Source organism: Amblyomma mixtum, chromosome 3 (genome assembly GCF_055824585.1).
Source record: "Amblyomma mixtum isolate Tamu chromosome 3, ASM5582458v1, whole genome shotgun sequence".
Classification (NCBI taxonomy): domain Eukaryota; kingdom Metazoa; phylum Arthropoda; class Arachnida; order Ixodida; family Ixodidae; genus Amblyomma; species Amblyomma mixtum.
Genome location: NC_143014.1, coordinates 179,951,318 through 179,973,873, shown reverse-complemented (window position 1 = coordinate 179,973,873; position 22,556 = coordinate 179,951,318). Strand labels below are relative to the sequence as shown.

The window sequence follows — 22,556 nt, the reverse complement described above, 5'->3', positions numbered from 1 at the left end:
AGGCTCCATACTTGCTGTGTGTAGCGACGTCCTGTCGTCTGCTAGTGTCGCCCCATTGAAATGCAATGGGCCCTTATTTTTGAAACGTCCTTCCCGAAGACTTCGCTGGTCTCCTCGCTCAGTTGGCGGCGCAAAAGGTGGGCGTTGTCATGGAAAAAGACGAGAACGGCGAAAAGACGAAATGCTAAGTGGGAAAACGAAACTGGAACTGAAAAACCGTGCTGAGGTCCGATTTCATGCACTGCCAAAGGCTGACTTCCGGGACAAGGCCGCTTACTTCCGGTGGCTTCACTTTCGGGCGCCCGATGTAGAGTAGCCCGATGCGGCATCCAGCTCCCCTAGTGGAGATCAGTGATCACGTTACATATTTTAAGCGTCAAAAAGTTTCTACGCGCAATATTAGCGCGCAGAATGAGAAGCAGTACTATTTGCTGTGATCCTGCATTCATCCATTGACGGCATCATGGAGGACGGCATGGACGTGATGAGCGGGGAGCTAGGATAATACCGGCATGCTGTGTCTGTGATTTTCACCGATCAGACCGTTCGCACACAAGGTGAGTGGTGCACATTTTTACCGGCATGAATGATACGCTCTTTGTCGTCTTTTGGGAGTATTGTTGCGGGCTTGTACTGCTGTTGAACGGGGCGGTGAAGATAAATCGCCGGCGGACATTGAGCGTGCCCACCACAGCCGCTTTACCGCCGATGCGTCATGCTGCTTTAGTGTCTCTCACAAAAGGGACACAGCGCGCGGAAGAGAGAGGAACACAAGCGAGAAACACGGAAGAGTGCGATAGTTTGCGGGAAAATGCACAAATTTTGCTTTGTCTGCAGATATGCACGCCTAAAAGAACCGAGTGAGTAAGCGCGGGAAATTTTAGGCCAGGGAAGTACGCGATTGGTTAGCGGAGGAGGACGTCAAAGAGCGCGGGATTTTCAAATTCGTTTCTCGTCTAAGAAGGGATCATAAGTGTACGTTGTGTCTTTTTATTTTTATTGACGTTTATTCATGCCGGTACAAGTAATGCAGTAATTGTGTTCATTTTGTAAGATTTAACTCATCTTATCTTTGTGCCGAAATAGCGTTGCACGGGTCAGCGCAGTCTGAAAAGTTTCTACACAGGCGTTTCAAATGCCGTACTTGCGCTGCCACAGGGAAGTTTTTCAATGGCACCGATGTCATTGGAGCCGACATTCGAGATTTTTGAGCGCCTTCGACACGCGAGCTCAGTCCGTATTCTCCAATGTCAATCGCCATCGCTTCGGCCAGCCCGTGGAAGAGGTCAAGGGAGGAGTAACTTTATGAAAGATGGCCAAATTATACATATTAAAATACAAATTAAAAAGGGGGGGGGGTGGAATCCTAGCTGGAGGCGCGAGCCACCGCCCGATACGAAGGGTTAAGCCACTACCATCCATACATCCGCCCGCCCACAACCGTGCCGCGCGTGTCTGCTTGGGCTCTGTGGCTGTTGAATACGATATCTGCTGCTTGCGTTCTTCTGGTGCTTCTTTAGTAAATAGTTCGTGTACTCGCTAAATGGGCGCTTCGAGATAACAGTACACCATTCAGCATTCACTACACGAGCTCGAACTTTCCGCAGCACTGCGCCGATCACGACGACTGCGCACCTTAGTACCTCGTACTATGCTACTTAAAACATAGTAATTTACAAACAGTTTGCTGGGTTGCTTGAGATAAAACGCAAGCTGCGCTCTACTTATGGTAAATAATTCCCCTGTGACCTAGTAGTGTGACATTTGAGGGGGCTGGCAGGTGCAAGGCAGGTGCACTGCCGGTCTGCCGGATTAACTGCAGTGCTAGGACAGTCTCTTGACACCACTCGATGGAGGGCCTCTTTTGCTCTTGAGAGGCATTTACACTGTGTTCTTGGGCTGCATTTGACTAAAACGGTGCAATGTTTATGTATTGTAGATAATCCAGCACTTGTAAATGCCTATGCTGATTTTTAGGGCCTTTATATGTGGTGGACGCTTATTTGTATACACTCCAAAGCATTTCACCACACATTGTTGGGAAAAATAAGAGCCTGAGCAAGCGCAGAAATGACTTATTTATGCTTATACTCTGATGCATGCTTATTTGTAACTGGTTTAAAGTTGCAGCTTTCACATGGTGCTACTTTAGTAGACAATTCTTATACGCATTTAACTCCCTCTTATGCCAGGGATCTGCCAGTGATGACGACATCGGGGACATGCCATGTTCTCCTGTGGTACCGCACTCAGGCGAGTATTCCTGATTTAAAACTTGTTTGTGCAGGAGGCAGTTTCCTTACTGCGAGGAGCTTCACCATATGCATCGACACCCTGCCAGTGATGCACGCAGCCAACCCATGCCAGGCTTTCAAGCTCATGTTTTTGGTGCACTTTGCTTTCAATGTTGTGTACCCCAAGGAAACAAGCCTCTGCCTGGAGTTCACACAGCAGTAAGTACCTATCTTGATTGTTAATTGAGTTGTGTTAACCTTTCTTGTTTTGGTTTTGCCACTTCTCAAATACGCAGTGATGATAAAAGTTATAGGTATATACCACTTTATCATAAGACCTTTTTATAAAAATGCTAACAAAGTGCAAAAGCAATTTTTAAAAAAGTAAGAAAATGTTTGCTTAACCCAGGCAAGGAATCAGCTATGGAATGAAATTTTGCTGCTGCTGCTGCTGCTTGGTTAATGCAGCTGGTAAAATAGCGCTCTGAAAAAATCTGTGGAAAGGAAAGACAGATCAAACTATTTTTTTGTGGAGTTGATCTTCAACCACTTCTTCACAGATTATGGCTATACTACCTGCACTGCATGGTGCCCAGTCACTAATATGAAAGGGTTGGAAGGGGTATATGGTACTATATTGCTTCTGAGATTATGTAGCAGTGTATGGCTATTTTGGTGGAAGTCATACACGTTGCTTGTTCATAGGGGTCATAGATACTTGCCCAGAGGAGCACAGCACCTGGGGGAGAGGGTTTACTGAAGAGTGCATATGTGCATGCAATGCCAGTAACCCTTTTGTGGCCATGTAACCATCCATTGTTTATAGATAGATTTGAATGTGTCGCCGTGCAGATTTGATGGATTTGACGTCATAGATGGTACTTCGCAGAAATTGTCCGCATTCTTTCGCTATTATTAAGTACGAGGACTTGTGTTCATGTAACTGTGCGATGAACTTTGTGATGGTTTGATCGCATTTACACTGCGGCTGCTGGATCTTCTTTGATCTTGAGCTCTGGCAGCTGATGTGGTTCTGGCGTTATTTGGAGGGTATGCTATATTTCGTATTTTGTTTTTGTATTTTGTGGTGCTTAATCGGTGTTCGGATAGGATAATTGATGACGATTTAAATATTTGTCCAATGTCTGGTGCTTTTCATTGCTGTATTATGTGGAAACACATTTGTCTTGTAATCTAAGCCAGTTTTTAATACTCTGCACTTTAAAATAAAAATTTGAAATATGAACACACTTAGTGGAGACAACGTATGCTCAGAAGAATAAAGGTTATGTTAACCATTTGTGTTAGAGAAATGGAACAGAAAAAGCAAAGATAGCTCATAAGTCGCATTGAAGCTGGTCTTTCTTCAAGAAGAAATCAGCTGCCTCAAATAAGAGCAAATCTATTTTGATTGCAGAGTTTGAAGTTTCAGTATATAGTTTTTTGCTGTGAATAGATCATGTATACTGTCCATTACCATTGGCCACTGTGTTTTCCCGCTTCTTCAGTATTCAGAGGATTTTGACTTAAATAGTCGGGGAAACCATGGAAAAGTCAGGGAACTGGAAGAAAGTAGCTTGCTTGACACCCTGGTTTAGTGGTGGGTCATGCATAATGTTTGTACTTGTCATGTCAGTCAACATAACTGGAATCATGGTGTAAGTGTACAAGCCTTTGCAACCACAGTGCTTCATTTTTGCAGCCAATGTTTTGAGCATACTAAGTCAATGAGGCTTCCTTGTTCACGTTAGCAGTCATTTTGTGAGTTCAGTCAAAAAATAATCTTCTTTAGCTCCAGCATTTTTTGGAATTGCATTCGTCTGCAAAGTCTTTTGTCTATATAACTCACAATGGGGTTATTAAATAGAGCAGTGAAATTTTTGTATGGTTTGCTCTCACTACTGACTGCGAGAGGAGGCTGTGGCTAAATGTACGCCGGATGAACCCGGTGCATATCCTCCCCTTAGTACGTTGGGTAGACCCGGAGCATTTTTTTTCCAAATACATCGGACAAATCTGACAGTGTTTTTCAAAGTCCGGCCATTTGATTCTTGCCTGGCAGTCTGCTTGATTTACTCTCATAGTGCTCCTTTGAATTCTATCAGGATTAGTCATACCTTGGGCTCAAGAATGTTTACTCACTGCCCGGAATGGGCCAATTGGTGTTTGGCGCACATAATCTGAGAGCTCCATGCAATGAACTGCTTGATCGCATGACAAACACCATGTTCTCCGGTTACACCGTTCACCACATGTCGTTTGGTTAGAGTGTGTGAACTGCAAAATTATTCCTGGCTATTTCTATGCAGCATGGTGCACATGTGTGCTTTTCTGTTTTGTGCTGAAGTCCGCTATGTGAACTTGAAGGTTTGTTTACTTGCGACGATCCGCTGTCCCTCAGTCGAAGCTGAGTGCGTGTGCAGGATCAGTGCTCCAAATACACGTGTGGTGTGTGGCATTGGCTGAGAAGGGCCCATTGGCTCATGCTAAGCTCGAACCACTCAATATGTGCAAATTTCTGGCTCTAAGAGACAAGCAGCGAGCTAGGCACTTTCCTTGTATTCCCCTCAGAAATGTCAATGTTGGCCCGGAAGTGGTGTGAACATGCTTCCTGCTTTGTGGTTGCTCCTCCACAGTGTTTTTGTGTATTGTGGTGTAGTATCTCTTCGAGTCACCTAGGTCAATGCTGTAAATAAATTCCCCATACTATTGCTTTTGCATGGCTGTGAGGGATAATATAAATATTTTAAAGATGAATATTATATCTGGTGATAAAACAGAGCTAGCATTATGTTTCCCGTGTAATACGGATAGGTGCATCTAGGAATATGCATGCTGTGCAGAGCATAGGCGCTCGATCTAGCAAGCATTCTGCTGCGCTTCAGTGCTGGTGATAACTTGCTTAAATTATGAGCAGAGGTGACAGATTACAAGACCAGTGTGAAAGCACCAAGCTGCTGGTGCACGCCGCGTAGCTTGCTGCTTATACATGTGAACTGGTGCGAGCGATGGTAGTGCTATATGCACGTGCAACCGGGTGTGAAGACATATATCGGGGATTTTTTGGGAGAGCTGGGCTTGTTTTACTTCACCTGAATGACAGCCAGCGATATAAGAATGGGAAAACTTCCATTTGAAACTCCTCACAAGTCACAATATGTGGCATGCAACTTGCAAATGCTTCGCAGAGAAGAGTGTTGCACGCAGGAGTAGTGCACTGGCTGGCAGCATCCACTATCATGTTGCATGAGATTTAGCCATGGGCCGGCAGCTACATTCTCCATACGCTCTGTGAGAATGAAAGTCTGTGAGGTGTATCTTTAGACACTGCAGCAAAAGAAAAGCGGAAATTATAAAAGCGGAGAGTTTAGCTACACTTGTGTTGGATACATTGTGCTGTGGGAAGGACGAAAGAAGAAAAAGATGGAAAAAATTCGTTTTACACTATATGATATATGCAGATGCCTCCAGAGATGCGGAAAAGAGGGAATTGTGCTAGGTATGCGTCCAATGTCTCATAAACAATGGCCGAGAGCAGATCTCTGAATGCCATGCAACTTTTCATTTCCAGCAGTTTGTAGCTTTCATGCCAGTGTCCTTGCATGGAGTGAAGGACCCCATATTTAACTAAGTAATCAGTGATGACAGTTACCAAACAACGCTTTGCCATTAGCTTCCCTGTCTGTGTGCACAGGCATATACGGTAGCAGAACAGTCCCTCAATATACACAGTGATTCACAAGTACCACCTTAAGATGTGTCCCAGCCTCCGTACTTTCTTAATTTTCTCCTTTCAGTAAGTGTAACCCCTGCAACATTGCAACATTGCCAGGTAATTTTGGCAGTATCACGTTGCCTCAGGGACGACCTTACCGCACCTTATGTGAGCCCTTGCTGAGGCCCATACTTGCAAAGCCTCTCATTATTTCCTTTTGTTTATATTACCTTTTTACATTGCAATTTTTTTTCGGTATTTTTCAGAGGGAAGCCTAATTGTAAAACAAAATTGTGCTTTACAGTAGATTACCGCAAGCTGTGCCCTTAGATGGCTGCAGCCTGAAGGGATACTGCAAACCAATAGCGGCACCCGGAAGTCGCCACCACAATGCCACCGAAGGTCACAGACCACCGACTTTGCAAGCAGATAGTACGGTTTAAAATATAGAAAAGCAAAGAGGCTTGCCATAGAAAGATGAGTTTAGTCACATGAACTGAAAATGCTGACACCTTCAGCTCCTCCTCTAAAAGTGCATGCATAAGCAAAGCATAGATATTATATGTCTGATTACAATTTCTTTAATAAATCAACCAGTCCAAGGAACATAAATAGAATGGGCATCAAAATGACACAAGTAGTATAGTTATTCAAAGAGAAGTGGCAGCAACAAGATCCCAGTAATGAAGGGACCGATAAAGTGCTTATTTGGTAAGAAACAGTCGCATAGAGTGAGCTCCCGACTTACCCAAGAGATCCAGTTGTTGCTGTTGCAGTGCCCCAGAAGCACTTGCACTTGTGTTACGGGGAAAAAAAATCAACAATACTTATTAGATGGCGCAGCATGATGCACTTTTCACCAAGGTATCTTTGCCACCATGGTACACATTCCTTTTCCAGTACTCATGAAATTGCTAGCCAGAAGGGAGGCATCAGAGGCAAAAAAGCACTCACTTCAGTCATTTCATTTTCTGTGAAATGCTTGATCACATTCTTCACCATCACGTGAAATATTTTATTCTAATTTGTTTTGCTGCAGTAGTGATCTACCACATCTGGCACACACCTAAATGCTCTTTTATGACTTTGTCGTATTAACCAAGAATTTCAGGTAATAGCAGAAAGTTTTCGTTGTTTACAGTGAAAAGTTAGAGCAACACTTTCTGTTGGGCAAAGAGCTGCATAGAAGGCGGCAACGTGGATGCTGAACTGCCAACTTTTATATCAGAAGAAACGGGGACAGCTATTTGTACACCTTCCTAGCTGTCAGATACACGACGAAAAAAGCTAGGCAAGGTCCATTTGATATGAAAGCTTGTATCACGGAACACCAAAATAAGACAAAAACATTCGACAAGCAGATTTTTTTTCGGCGGAAAAGACAGGGATGGGGCAGCAAGAATTTGCGCAGCTGTATCTATGAAGCAGCAAAAAACCAAAGGTTACGAAGAATGGCCAACAAGAAACATGCCAAAAACCACGATGAAAACAAGTGAAAAAATAAGACATGCTCGTGAAGGTTACAAGTGATAGAAGAGATAGAGAGCTCAGAGGGCAGCAAGTAACAGGCCAAAAAGCCAAAAAGTTAAAAGTGATAAAAGTTGACAATGAGGGAAAAGACGAAGTGTAAAACAAGGAGCAAGTGGTGAAGGCAAAAAATAAAAAAATACTGCTGAAGGCCCAGGATACGATGTGGGGACGCCTTCGTCCCCTGCGTTCGCTTTCCCGCATTGCACACCCCACTGTTGTTAGCTCCTCCGAAACGCGCTCTTCTGTTTTGGTTACTTTAACTAACAGGGGAGGGCGCTCGCGTCGTAGCGACACCAGCGCCACGGATGGCGTTTTGCTGCGCGCGCGGGGGATAGCTGGCTCTCTTCTCCCTGGGACAGGATAGCGTGTGGACGTTCACGCGCAAAGCTCCGCTCTGTGCCGCGGGCCTCTCGTGGTTGGAACTTACTCCCGCCACCTCGTCCCGTCGGGCCTCGGAGCTTCCCTTTACCCTAGCGTGGGCGGACGTTCGCTCGTAGCCGTGCTGGTGAGTCGGACATCCTAGATTCCTCAGTGTATTTTGTTGCTAGCTGGCGTTATTGTTGTTATAGCAATAAATGCCTTGTTTGTGTCAGCCAGTGTGTCATTCCTTTGTTCCCGTAGAGCACGGCCCGCCGTGGTCGGCGTGCGCTCAGTAGCGTACGCGATCACGGGGTGGGGTAAGCGCGGTTTTGAACTGAGTCAGCCGCGCTTAAACGGGGAGAACGTGTTTATCTCCCCCATTGTAAACCCCCACATCTGGCGCCCAACGTGGGGCCTGCTCTTGGAACATTGGACGACAGTCTGTTCGGTTCGAGGAACGCTCTTTGTCCGGACTTGACAAGTGCTAGGCCTAGAGTGAATTTTGATCGCTAGGACCTGCGGCATGCTTTCTTGAGTGCGAGGTGTATTGCGCTGCAGCATGTTTGAACTTTTCGACATGCTCAGCATGTTTTTTTTGTGAAGTTTTCTTCCTGGAGTTTCTTCAAGAACCACTTGGTCCGCATCGAGGGAGCGCGAGGCCTAGCGCCCGCGGAGTTGCCGAGCCCGAAGCGAGTGAGTACGGAAGCCGCGTGGGTGGTCCGAGTTTTCTGTATATATTTTCTCGCTGTCTCTTTCGACTCTGGGAGTCGCGGCTCTGGGAGCCGGGTGGCCTGGGGCCACGGGTGCCGTAACGAGCTCGCTGGTATTGCAGCTCGGCACCGGGCGTTCCGACACCGTCCGATACGGTGGGCGCCGATCGCTCAAGCTGCTTTGTGCAGTGAGCGGGGAGGACCACCCCACAACGCTGATGTCTCCTCGCGGCTGCGCGCACGAAACCCGTTTCGGGTCTTTCTTTTGTTGGGGGTCGTCGACCTTCACAGTGGCATTGAGGCCTAAGGCTATTCATAGCCGCCTGCACCTTGTCAAAAGTGACACGACCACCGGACCGTGGTATTGAGAGGGGGGCGCACTTTGCTGGCCCACCCGTTTTTTTAACCTCGCATGAACCGAGCATTCTCGTTCAACTCAAGAAAGGGCTTTGTTCACTCGAACTTTGCGTTGCACAGCCGCCCGACACATTTTGCTAGCGAGTTGAGCATTGAGCCACCAGGCCCTTGTGTACACCGTTTCCCCTCCCGTGACCTACGTTAAAGGCATGCGGAGTGTGTTTCGTAAATTTTACAGATCTGGAGCCACTGCGGCTTGCTGTCCTATGCACATCGTCTCGCTGCCGCCTGCTGCGACGGAGCGGCCTGTATCCTGTTCGCCGCATCCATCCGGGGCAGCCGTGGCGAGACCAGACAGCAGCCACGTCTGGCTGCTGTTGCCCTGGCGACTACTGCGGAATCTTGGCCTGCAGTGGTCAACCGGCCCTCCTCTTCGCGGGCCTGCGGGCACTTAGCCCGCGGGCCATGCGAGTCGTCCCAGCGGAGACCTTCACGCCGCCTTCGGAATACCGCGGAAGACTGCGTGCACCCTGTCGGCGTGACCTCCGCTGCACGACCTGCCTCAAGTGCATGAAGACCAGGAGACTCCTCCATAGCATGTAACTTGCAGGCGCGTGGGTCTATTTAAGGTTGGGGGGATGTGGGGACGCCTTCGTCCCCTGCGTTCGCTTTCCCGCATTGCACACCCCACTGTTGTTAGCTCCTCCGAAACGCGCTCTTCTGTTTTGGTTACTTTAACTAACAGGGGAGGGCGCTCGCGTCGTAGCGACACCAGCGCCACGGATGGCGTTTTGCTGCGCGCGCGCGGGGGATAGCTGGCTCTCTTCTCCCTGGGACAGGATAGCGTGTGGACGTTCACGCGCAAAGCTCCGCTCTGTGCCGCGGGCCTCTCGTGGTTGGAACTTACTCCCGCCACCTCGTCCCGTCGGGCCTCGGAGCTTCCCTTTACCCTAGCGTGGGCGGACGTTCGCTCGTAGCCGTGCTGGTGAGTCGGACATCCTAGATTCCTCAGTGTATTTTGTTGCTAGCTGGCGTTATTGTTGTTATAGCAATAAATGCCTTGTTTGTGTCAGCCAGTGTGTCGTTCCTTTGTTCCCGTAGAGCACGGCCCGCCGTGGTCGGCGTGCGCTCAGTAGCGTACGCGATCACGGGGTGGGGTAAGCGCGGTTTTGAACTGAGTCAGCCGCGCTTAAACGGGGAGAACGTGTTTATCTCCCCCATTGTAAACCCCCACAACACATGATGAGACAAGTGTTGTGTAGCTAAAACCAGGCATTGGATGGCAGGTAGGCTAGTTCTTTTTCTGATAATGAGTAATGCTGCCATCTTGGCATTCACTGTCGGAACTGTAAAATTTTGGAAACAGGACGTTTATCCGAATTTCAAAGAATGGAATTAATAGCGAAGAACAAGAACTCACTGGCTTGTGAAATCATAAGGCAAGATACTGGCAATGAAGGACCAGTGCTTAAGGAAACCTTCAGTTTCATTATTTGAAAAAAGTACCAGCCTATTTGTCATTCAATACCAGATTTTATATATGCGACACTTGTCTCACCATGTGCACCCTCGGCCTTCAGTCGTATTTTTTTATTTTTTGCCTTCACCACTTGCTTCTGGTTTTACATTTGGTCTTTGACCTCATTGTCAGTTTTGCGACTTTAATCTTTTTAGCCTTTTGCCCTGTTATTCATTGGCATATGACGTTTTTATCTCGTTTATTGGTTTTGGCTTTCAAGACCATGTCTTGTGCACTTGTTTCCACCCTGGTTTCTTCCATGTTCCTTGTTGGCCATTCTTCACTAACTTTGCTTTTCTGCTGTGTCCTAGTCCTAGAAACAGCTGTGCAGATCCTTACTGGCTTATTCCCTCTGTTTTTTCAGACTAAAAAAACCACTTGTCACATTGTTTCGGGGTATCTCCTGATATGGTTTCATCGTTTTTTGCCAGGTGCGCTGACAGGAAACTGTACAAAAGTTGATCACTCAGTGCTTCAGTCCATGTGGTCCTCCTTCTGTGTAGTCTGTTGTCATTTTTTTTTGCCCTGGTTCCTCACAGATTGCAAAAAGCGAGTCTGAACAGCCATGAAATACCATATATGCTTTTTATCTTGATCAGGTGCTCTAAGACATTCTTGAAGAGTTTCTTCGCTTGTGCCATGATGAGTTCATGCTCCTTGTCAATGCATTTGCTATGCTTCATTCTTAGACTTGCCTCTGTGCAAGCTTGATATGGTGCAAAGTGATTTGTCAAATAATCGAGGCTTCTAAGAATCTCTGCCATGTGCCTACAGTCATTTTATCCAGTTGCCGCTGGTGATTACATGGGATCCCTGTCAAAGAGCTTGCAGCAGAAACAGAATACTCTGTCTTAATATGTTAAATATCCAGCGTCCACTGAAGACTGTTGTTTTTGAGGTGTCTTTGAGAAACCTTGTTTAGGATATATGGTAATGCTCACCTAGGAGAAATTAGGAGAAATTGATTAAAAGGAAAGGATTTCCACTGGAAAATATTAAATAACAGCCATGTTGAACCTTATTTCTTAGATGAAAAATGTCCAAGGAATACATGGTTCTAATGTACCCCACCCCCCTCCTTCAAATCCCCCCCCCCCTTCCAGTTGCACCCATGAATCTGCCCCTGCAATAACCACTAAAATGTCTTGAACGGTTGTAATATTCGGTCACGGACGGGACCGGCCGGATTTACTTTGGTGTTATCGTAGTCAACATGTGTTACGTTGGTGTATATATCCGTGAAGCAGCAGAGAAGTGGTATCCAGATTTTAAGTTGTGCGTTAGTTTCCTAGAACCATGAGTACACTCCACCTGTCCCACTTTTCATGCAATCTCTCTTCTCTGGGTCGCTGTGTTTGACCATACTGGCCTTCCCAGGGCATTTCCGCTTCTTTTGAAACCATTATTTAGCCCATGAAGCTGATGTTTTAGTCTTGCCTGCTCCGCTTTTAATAGTGCCTACAAAAAAGCCAGCATAACAAAGTTTTGATAGCGTTAAATTGGGTGACAGGGGAATTGAAACCTTTTTCCAGTTGGATACGTAGAAAGTGGTACAAGCGTTATATTTATCATCACGGATTCCTTCTGTTCCTAATAACAGTGCCTTGGCTGCAGACTGGTGTGAAGAAGGTCTGGCATACCACTTTTCTGCATACACATGAGCAAAAGTTTAGTGGGGCAAAACAGCTATTGTCGACATGGGCTGAACTTACTCAGGTTAAACAGAAGGCCGTGCAAAGTTAGCCAGGCTAGATGAGGTTAGTTTTAACCTTACTACGATAATTCATCTTGTTCCTGTACTTTAAAAAGGGCTTTTTCCATCGTCTCTGCTTTTTCTTGAAAACTGTCACAATGCACCAGCAATTTTAGCACTTCGGCATTCTTTTTCTTTCATAAATTGTCTTGCTTAGAACTGCGCATAAGGCAAGACGGCTTGTTAGGAGAGTTCATTTGCACAGTCCATGGCTACAATGCAAGAGGCAGGACAGGTGATTGGGTGGAAGCAAACGAATTTCAAAATAAAAACAAACCATACCGACATAATGCCAGACACAGGAAATCAAATCTCTGTTTCTAAGTTGCCAGAACGCTGAGCAAAATTTTTGTCTACATCTATGCACATAGCAACAATAGTAGCACTACAACCATTCTCTACAAAATCATTCAAATTTTCTGTGCCCATTTTCTCGCCATTCAGAATTAAAAACATTTTTTTGTCCAAGACAGGTATTTCTTATGAATGAGTAACTGTGGGCTCGCAGTCCAAAATTCTGTGAGTCTCAAAGATGATGATTAGCAAAAAGCCCAGCCTACATTTAGGCCTAAAATCAAGCAGTGCTGCTCTGCAGCACTGGGTGCCTAAAAGAAGAACTAGCTATAATGAAATTCTCACAGAGCAGAGCATGCAAAAGGGAGAGAAATGGTGCACACATTATTTCCTACCGCCATTAAAGGCAATACAGCTTGACACAGTCAGATGTGTTCCGATTTAGATAATGCACAGGGCGTGCTGAAGGCAGTTTCAAGTTCAAAGATGGAAAGAATCTGCACAACTGAGACGGGACAAGGGCTAAGCAGTGAACTGACAAAGCTCTCTAAGCACAACTGTCCTCCCCTACCCCTTTCCGTTCTGCCGCAGCTGAGCTTACAGGTGGAAAGAATGTCATTTAGATGGTCCTGCCCGCAACAAACGACGCCTGAACCTATGCCGCATCTGTAAGGTGCATGCACCCTTTGCACCCCTCTACAGTAGCGAGTTATGCACTCATTTTGGCATGCTTCAGGCATACATATTTTCTCCCTCATTTTGAAGAGCTCTGGAAATGTCTATTTTGAAGGTCAAGGGACAGAGGGAGGGCGGGTAGAGGATGGGAGGATGTAGCATAACACCCACAGGGCAACTCAGCGTCTCCATTTTGGTGACGTCTTGTGCGATTGCACCGGTCACCCTCCCCTAAGGCTGGCATTGCTCCCATTGTTCGGAGACAGGTTCACTGCTAATGGGAAGTTTGGGTTTTTTCTCTTTTGTATTTTGATTTGCATTCATTTGAGCGTGAACTGTTGGCAGTGCTTCATATTGTGACTATAGCTGGATACAACTGAAGAATGCAGCAGCAAATGCCCCTATGGTGTTGAATGATTCTGACGACTTTATGGTTAATTCCCATGCACTTGCTAATCCATCACACCAGCTGGCAAAGGGAAAGGATAAACCACAAATTAGCCAAAATAACCACAACATCGTAATGGTTGGTTGGTGCTGTCGACTGGAAGACTTCCTTTTTGCGGTATTTGAGCCTACAGTCTTGAATTGTATACTATGCAAGATAACCCATGCATACAGCATTGCATACTGTTGTGGCATATACCTCGCTATGTGTGCCTCAATAAACTGGCTCCTCAGTCAATTACGTGAGGATTGCTGATGAGAGATACAGCATTGTTATTGCTGCATTTGACATGAAGCTTTCTTGATGGGTGCGCTGTAAGCCGCACATATTTCTTCCAAAGTGCATCTGTAGGGGGGAATTTATATGTGGAAGGAGTAAGGAGCCCAGTATGCTGTATAGACACGCTCAGCTGTGTTGACTAGCCTCGAGGACAGCTAAGCGCGATAGTGAAAGTACCTTTTCCTTGAAGCCCAGTTCAAACTGAGCATAAGCCAGGATAATGAAAAAGGCTGTTAGTACTTGCATTATTGAGGCCTGCATGTGAGCCATACTAGCGGCGTGTGGGGAAAATGCTACAGCACTGAAAATGTGCGACTTCCAATGCTCAACCAAAAGTTTTATTCGAAGCTATTGCTTAATTTTGTTTTGATTCTGGCTACAGAGAATATTTTGTGTGCATTCTGCATGTTTCTTTAGCTAGGTTATTGCTTGAGGTTGTGGTCAGAAAAGTTTTTTACTCAGGGCAGCAGGCACTTTGCACTATTCTGGGACAGTGGAAGCTGAGTGCAAATGTAAGAGGGTAACGTCACATTCACGTAACAGCTTGCTCTGCAGCACTAGACATCATTTTAGACTTGCGTATCCCTAGTTGGGCATTAGTAGTACAAACAAGCCTCTGCTCAGTTCTGTTAATTCCAACTTCACTAAAATGTGCATATCCCTCGTCATGCATCTAAATCTCTGTAAAAGACAAAGCACGTAAATATGTGCTGCAAACTTACTTATTACCTGTCAAAAGATTTTTGCCCACGGCTGTACACAGAATAGGCATGCTGGGTGACACAGAATAGGCATGCTGATGATTCGGCCTGCATATACATAGACATTGCTACTCTGGTGTCAGAGAGCACTTTGATGGTTTGGTTTATGGGGTTTTAACGTCCCAAAGCGACTAAGGCTATGAGAGACGCTGTAGTGGAGGGCTCCGGAAATTTCGACCACCTGGGGTTCTTTAACGTGCACTGACATCGCACAGTACACGGGCCTCTAGAATTTCTCCTCCAAAGAAATTCTAGCCGCCGCGGCCGGGATCGAACCCGCGTCTTTTAGAGAGAGCACTTTGAAGGAACATTGAATGGAAACTGAAGTTGGCCTTTGTCGAGAGGCTACTGTTTGATTGCAAGGAGACTGAAATGGTGCTTTTACAAGCTACATAAAATGAAGAAACAAAGTACAGGTGTTGTCATCATTGCCTCATTTTCTAAGTAGACTGCAATCTACTGACACGACAGATTTCTGGGTGCAGATAACAAGGCCCTAAGCAGCCCCGCAACTAACTTCAAAATGAGGTCATCAAGTCCTTTTTGGCGCATACGTCAGAATTTGAATTTAGTGACCGGCAAATTTTTAAATTTAGTTTTCTCAGCAATAAATGCATTTTTTCGCTGCCACACTGACATCAACAAATTGGTTTGATTCGATTTAGTGGGGGTTAACGTCCCAAAGCGACTTGCGCTATGAGGGACGCTGTAGTGAAGGGCTCCGGAAATTTCGACCACCTGGGGTTCTTTAACGTGCACTGAATTTGCACAGCACACGGGCCTCTAGAATTTCGCATTCATCGAAATTCGGCTGCCGTGGCCGGTATCAAACCCACGTCTTTCGGGCCAGCAGCCGAGCACCATAACCACTGAGCCACCGCGGCGTGCAACAAATTGGGAAAGTGCAGACAGAATGAATTTTTCCCAAGAACAACAGGTTGCATGGAGTTGTTTTTGCATCCCTTTAAAAACTTGTGTTGGAGTTCAGTTAGCAGCTTTCACGCAAGTAACAAAACACTATGGTTGTTAAAAACCTTATTAAAGTGAACATTTAGGAAAGGTTTATTTTGGCTTGAAGTCTGGTTTTGTACTGAGTACTAAAGACTACTGGATATATTCACTAGTGCACACAATGAAACTGAAATGTGGGCTACAAAGGAATGAAATTTTGGTGTAGGAGGAGGGGCGCAGTCTTCTTGCAATGTTTATTATTTCTTTGAAGACAGTATAGATATGCTCACTGTCCAAGGAGTAACAATGCTCTGTCCTTGTTTCAGGACCATTGCAGCTGTGAATCCTGTCCGGGGAACGAAGGCAGAGCACTCGAAGAAGAAGCAACACTGCCCCTCTTCAAAAGTTGCTTCCCTCGTCATGCAAGACTGACTTTTAACTGTTCTGAAATTTGACAACTTTTAAATCAATATTTTGTGTACGCTGTGATAAACAAAACAGCCTGTGGCATGCCTTATCATGCAGTAGTCACAAGGGTTGATGTACTATGTATAGAGAATCAATGTTATATGGTTACACTGATAAGTCAAACAGCTTGTGGCATGCTTTATGTCCTGTTGCTTCTATCTCACTTCATTTGGTACTAGTGTCAGGCAAGACACAATTTGCTTAAGATGCCTTATTTATGCTTATACTTGCTGTTACACTTCAGTGGCTGGTTGTATGAATTGTAGCACTACTTTCTATCTTGTCTGTGTTACTTTTTCATTTTAAAGTTATTGTAGTCTCAAGATAAGACATACTAACTGGAGTGAAAAAATGTTTTGCAGTTACACTGTGATAAGGGAAACAGCCCGTGGCATCCCTTATGTCCTGTTGCTTTCATCTTGCTGCTTAATGCAGCACTAGTCATGAGCAAAGCATATTTTTCCAATACTCTCCTTATGCGTATGCTTGCCATTAGTTTAGTGACTGGTTGTGTTCATTGTTCAGGTATTATTACTTTGTGTCGTATTCATTGTATTATATTACTATTTTAGAGTGAATCATTCCATTCTGTATGACAGAAAGGCACAGGTTTCGTTTCTACTTTACTTGCCATTACTGCACATTTTGCATGATTTTACTGTATGCCTGTAGTGCAGGCAGGGCAACGTAAGTTTCTTTTTTTCTTCGGCCACCCTCCTACCGTTTAACTTAATTCAGTGATGCTGAAAGATATTACTGTATAGTAAAATATCAGCCATGATTGCATTGTTTAACACTGCATATTTTCCAATATTCTTGAATACTAACTTGCCTTTGCTTGTGATTGTTTAAAAGCGGTGAAATATTTTATTCTATTGAAATGTGGCAGCAGTCCTAATGTTCTGTATCTGTTTTTTGTCAGTCATTAAAAGATGATGTGAAAGAAATAGAGTGTGTGAAATGACAGAACATGGAGCTTCACAGAAAATTTGTGAGTCATGAAAAAAAAAAAGCTGTTAAATGACAGAAAATATAGTAAGAGAAAATGGAACATCACAGAATTTTTCTGTTAGCAGCAAACCGAAAAAACCTGTGAAATGACAGAAAAAAGTGAAAACAGAAAATTTCTGTCATCCTCACAGACATTTTTTGTGAATTGCAAACAAAAAACGCTGTGAAATGACAGAAAAAGTAAAAACAGAAAACATACAATAACAGAAAATTTCTATCGTCTTAACAAAAATTCTCTGTTAGTCGAAAACAGAAAAGATCTGTAAAATGACAGAAAAAGTAAAAACCGAAAACATAGCAAACAGAAAATTTCTGGCAGGCCAGCTGCCAGAAAATTTGTTTTTTCAATAAATATTTTTTACAGTGTAAGTCTACGTGTGTTTAAGTTAACTGCGACGCCGCAAACCCCGGGCTGCGGCCATGTATGAAGATAACAGTGGCCGAAAATGTTGCGCATAGCCTGAGACAAATATGCTTCGGAGAGCGCTAAAATGTAAAGACTTGTACAAGGCGCTCGAGAGGTGCTTTGCGGAGCGAAGAAAGGCGAACATTTAACGCAAGTAGTGGGATTCACTGACAATGCTGGCGCGTAGTCAGCAAAAACGACCAATACATTTCCAACGCGTCCTCAGTGTAACTGCACTAATCTGCTCCGGGCACAATGCGTCAGCCATAGAGTTAATGCGTCAGCGTTCTAGACAAACCTGCTCACGTTTTCGTCGCACGACGCTACTCGAGATGTAGATCACTTACCATCGCACCGAGACGGATGTGAGAGGGCAGTCCTTCAGGGCAGCTGTGTCGAGGTAGAATTAAACGTCTCTCCCGCTGGTCACGGGCACGGCAAAGCCATCGTTTCTATGTATTCGCTCACAACGGCGCCAAACTGCCGTTCGTAAACCAGATCGAAGCGCAATTAAGCTCAGCCGTCCTTTACGATATCCACTTCAGTGAACTCGGTTAGGTAGGCGTCTTTTCTTTCTCCGTCGCACATCGAAAAGCAGCAGAGGCAAACGCGTAGTTGCCGCTCAAGACATCCGTTTCAAGAGACCCCAAACAAACCGCCATTCTCTGTTCTGCGAAGAAACCCGAGATATGGCCCGGCTGGCGCTGGCCCCACGCGCCTAGCTGAGCCGCTTACGCACGCACTGCCGCAAGGCTATCTCGCCGTCTCCCGATATTTGGCGCCGTCTGCTGTTGATTGCATCTCCACTGAAACCAAAACATGCTGCTTATCCGGGATGTAAGTGAAACAGATATCAGATAAGCACGCAGTTCCAAAAGGCGCTTTTTGAACCACAGCAGCAATTTGTTGTTGTTGTTGTTGTTGTTGTCCTCTAGAAAATGGCGCATACCCACTGCGGGGGATTGGCCAAGACACAGGCGGCAACTGATAGGTGTACAAAATGTTAAACAAGAAAATAATGGTGGGGAAAAATAAAATAATCATGATAATAATAGAAATTAGGAAATAAATGAAAGGATCTCAGATGTGTAATTGAAACAGGGTAAACAAATGCTGTGAGATCGGTGACTGAAATAGAGAACGGGGCTAAATATTTCACGTTTCAGAAAGCTTTCATTCTAGAGAAATATTGATCATGAGAAAGAGCAGAGCTTAAGACGGCAGCCGTTTAGTGTCTGTAAGGAAGTTTTGCATGGCGGAGAGCACATTCCAGTTGCTGTGCCCAAGGGAGGAAGCCCCAAGAGACAGAGCAACCCCAGCTGACAGTCTTAGACCAAGCTGTCGTAACGGAAGCTCCAGCAGGCGGCTCCGTAAAGAGGAGAAACGGCGGCAGGTCAACAAGAAATGATCTATCGTTTCGGGTTCTCCGCAGAACGGGCACAATGGGGAGACCGCCAGACCATATCTATAAAGGTAGAAGTTTAAAAGAGGCACGCGACAACGTAGACGCGTGAAGGAAACCTCAAGCTTGCGTGATCGCCATCCTTTACTGCACCACGGGTAAAGGAGATGCCGGAATTCGGGAGAGGAGGTCAGAGCTGATGCTGCGAATTCTTTCAAGAGCAGATACCTGCGAAACCTGGCCGCGGTAATATATGCGCTGGGTGGAAGCACAGATACGACTGGGCCTTTAAGAGATGCCTTCGCCAGGGTATCAGCAACCTCATTCAAATGGATTCCTCTGTGCCCAGGCACCCAGACCAACCGTAATGAACACACGTGGGGTGGAACCAAGCATTTGAGTAACCGAAGTGCCTGAGATGTTGTAGGCGCGGTTGCTCTGTTTCAGTTGCCGTTCGTCGTTTTTTTTTTCTACGCCGTTCGCAATGCCCGGATAAAGACACCGTTGGAGATGTCGATGAACGGTTGCTAACTTCGCTAGCACTCCGTCATTTCGTAGCTGGCATGACATTGGTGTTTATGATATTTTCTCCGTTTTACCGGAGTTCACGTCCGGCGAGGCACAGTTTTAATGCGGACGAACACCGATAAACCAACCATCTCGTGTCATTCGTGATTCGGACGCCGTGTCGGCTAGATGTAGTGCTGCGTGAGCCCCCACGTGGCCGAGCCTTGTCTTCGAACGTGGTCCCTAGAGGCTAATATCTCGACCTGCGACGTCGCGCGTTGGCTCGTGTCCCTTTTAGCACACCCTGTACAGCGTTACTGTTGCAGGAGAACTGAAGACCCGACTGCGCATGCGCAACCTTTACTTTCGGCGAACGTGGTACATGATTGCGTTGTTTATCGCAATGCTCCGGCTGCGCGACTTGCTTAAGTGCCGGGTGTTACGGAAGTCCGACAATAATTTTTCAAATAGTCTTTTTCTTTTGAGGTAGTGAGGCGCTTTTTGCGGCATAGTTACACCGGTGTTGGCGGACACCAGAAGGCGAATCATGGTAACTGAAGTTATTACCTAAATTGTAATAATGAACCTTTTAACTATTGCAGATAGGCACCTGGTCTTGATTAGGACTTGTAGCTCGCAGTTAATAGCTATATTAGTTTTTAGAATCTCAAAAACACGATTACCATCGCATTGCAGATAGGTACGTGGTCGTAATCAGGTACTTGTAGCTCGCAGTTAAGCCACATTAGTTTTTCGAATCTCAAAAACACGCTTACCCTCGCAGCTGTGCCTAAAAAAATTTGGCCATTTCTCGCGCATTCGAATATCGTGCGCCGGCTGTGCTGCGCACAGTGACGTCCATCAAAACGCGTCACTCCGCGGTGCGCGTGCCATACGACCTCCTCTGTCCCGCCCGCACTGCGCTGCTCGCCGCTCCTCGCTGTTTCAGCCGGGGCGAGCAAGTGCCCTGTGAGTGCGATCGCACTGACGGGGCACTTCCTAGTGCATACGCCTGCTGCCTAGGGCACATTTTCAAGCTTACATAGCCAGCCTTTTCATGTATTTACCTGTTTGTGAACAAGGCTCCCGTGTGGGATCCGAAACGTCGTTTAAGTGTTCATTTTTATTTTGGTCGGCGTCCTGCCTTCTTCTTCATCATTTGAGAGTATAAGCTGACACCACAGGGGTGCAAACTTTGCTGTTTATGACGGTATAAGTTCAGTCTTTTACAAAGTAACTTTGCACTTCTAGATGTAGCATAAATTTACCTGCTAAGGGTGCAAACTTGCACTTTTCAAGCTAGGATGTGTTTATGCTGTCCTAAGACAACACTTGCCCCTGTTATAAAGGCGTAATGTTGTACCGAGCTGGCTTAAAGTTACTCTCCTTATGACAGTGCAAGTTTAGGCTATTAGAAGCGTAACATTACACTACGTGCAAGAGCAGCCTCCAAGAAACAGCGTAACCTTACCCCCAAAATAGTGTCAGCTCAGTGACTTACCCCCGCCAAAGAGACTAAGATCCCGCCTTTTTTTTTCTATAGTGTAGACTACAGCACGATGCACCCAGTAACATATCGAGGCGTCTACCCCTGGTGCGCCTAAACAATATGTCCCACGCTCTTCAACATCTCGTAGGCGTGCGGGTGTAAACTGCAACAGTTAAAGACGCCTAACACAGCATTTGAGCGCTGTGGAGTGCAGCTGACCGCCGATATCCTAGCGTGACGAGAAGCGCTCGTCCTGCAAATTCGTCGAGCAGCCATGGCTAGTAGAGTCCTGGAATGAGGAAGCCACCCTCTCGAACGAGATCAATAATCTCGTTGCTTCCAATAAATGTTTCTCGTCCTCCTCCTACTCTGCTGCCATTGCGAAAATGGCTTGACGAATGATAGACTCCTCGGGGGGGAAGGTTCTTGATAGTTGTGTATTAAGGGATCCCTGGTCACATGGGCATCCCCGGCAATGAGCTGGCTCACCAGCTTGCCTGCGAAACTATACACCGGGCGACGGGGATCCCATGGAAGAGCCCACCGACGGAGCAGGTGGTAAGGGCTTACAAACGCACTGTTGACGAATACTACGCGCAGCAAAAATTGGACTTCGCTGATTTACCACCACCACACCCATCCTTATCGATCCGTGAAGCTCGCATTCTTTGCCGAATACAGTTTAATCTCCTACATACACCAGCCAAACTTTATCTATACCGGTACACTTCCACACCTCAGTGCCCAAACTGTCCACACGCATAGGCAGACATAGATTACTGCCTTACACAGTGCCACGCAGCCTTCCAGTCCCCCGCCTATCCTCCCCCCCCCCCCCCCCACTGTGGCCCATCTGGCTCGCCTCCCTGGATCTGAGGCTGCAACGTGCCCTCGTCGCCTTGGCCCAGGACGTACTGAACGCCTAATAGAAAAGATGTTCTAATATAAGTGTCACACCACCACCACCACCAAGCCCGGTTTGCCAGCTGCGCAGCACTCTTTGCTTTACGAAGAATTGTAAAAAAATAAAGAAATGCCGCATCACAAAGGCAGGACAGCTGTCGGTAGCGGAATGTTCAATCCCCAAATTATTTTAACGGCGGCAGGTGCATGAAAAGTGCAGCCTGGGTTACATAAGCCCCACCGATGACAGCACCTGCCGTCGAAGAGCAGTGGCGCGTCGCTTAAGCGCTCAGCTACTGCGCCAGGTGTGTATGATGACTATCACCGATCCCGGTACGTGCACACGTACACGATACACCCTGTTCTACCTCCAACTTCCCTCCTCTGAAGGGTTGCCCCTTCGAGGTTAGTATTAACTTGTGCAAACTCACACCAAGTGAAACAATCAACATGATTGATCACGCAAAAATTTTGTTGGACTGCATCGGTGAAAAGGCACTGTGAATTGAAACCCCAAGGCCGAATCTCTTCGAAAATATATTTATATCCCCTTGCCGATTTATTTTGCTGCCCCTTCTGGCCACAGAGAGCTATGCACTCGCTGCTGAGAAGAGAACAACCGTCGAATCATTCTGTTGTTGACTGCTACCGAAAAGCGGCAACAGTCGCAGCACATAAGAAAGCACAACGACCTGAGGAGCTACCAGTGAGCGCGGATGCTTCGCGTTCATGCTGATTAATGCCAAAATCGCCGAGATTATTACTTGTCGCAATGAGCAAACAG

At 46.0% G+C, this 22,556-nt stretch overlaps 1 protein-coding gene and 1 long non-coding RNA gene across 2 annotated transcripts in view; one reads left to right on the top strand and one right to left on the bottom strand.

The window, feature by feature from the left end:
- Window positions 1-18,226, bottom strand: part of LOC149352890 (exosome RNA helicase MTR4-like) — a 228,465-nt gene extending 210,239 nt beyond the window's left edge. Inside the window, exons 1-2 of the mRNA XM_089582097.1 lie at window positions 17,819-18,226; window positions 6,698-6,744 (exon numbers count right to left, since the gene is read on the bottom strand). Of these exons, the coding sequence (XP_089438223.1) occupies window positions 6,698-6,744; window positions 17,819-17,821 (50 nt within the window). The 5' untranslated portion in view covers window positions 17,822-18,226. The remainder of the gene's footprint in view (window positions 1-6,697; window positions 6,745-17,818) is intronic.
- On the top strand, window positions 407-17,001 carry LOC149352891 (uncharacterized). The gene is made up of 3 exons (XR_016290880.1): window positions 407-557; window positions 2,288-2,453; window positions 15,913-17,001. It is a non-coding gene; the product is annotated as an uncharacterized LOC149352891 (long non-coding RNA).
- Window positions 18,227-22,556: the final 4,330 nt, after the last annotated feature.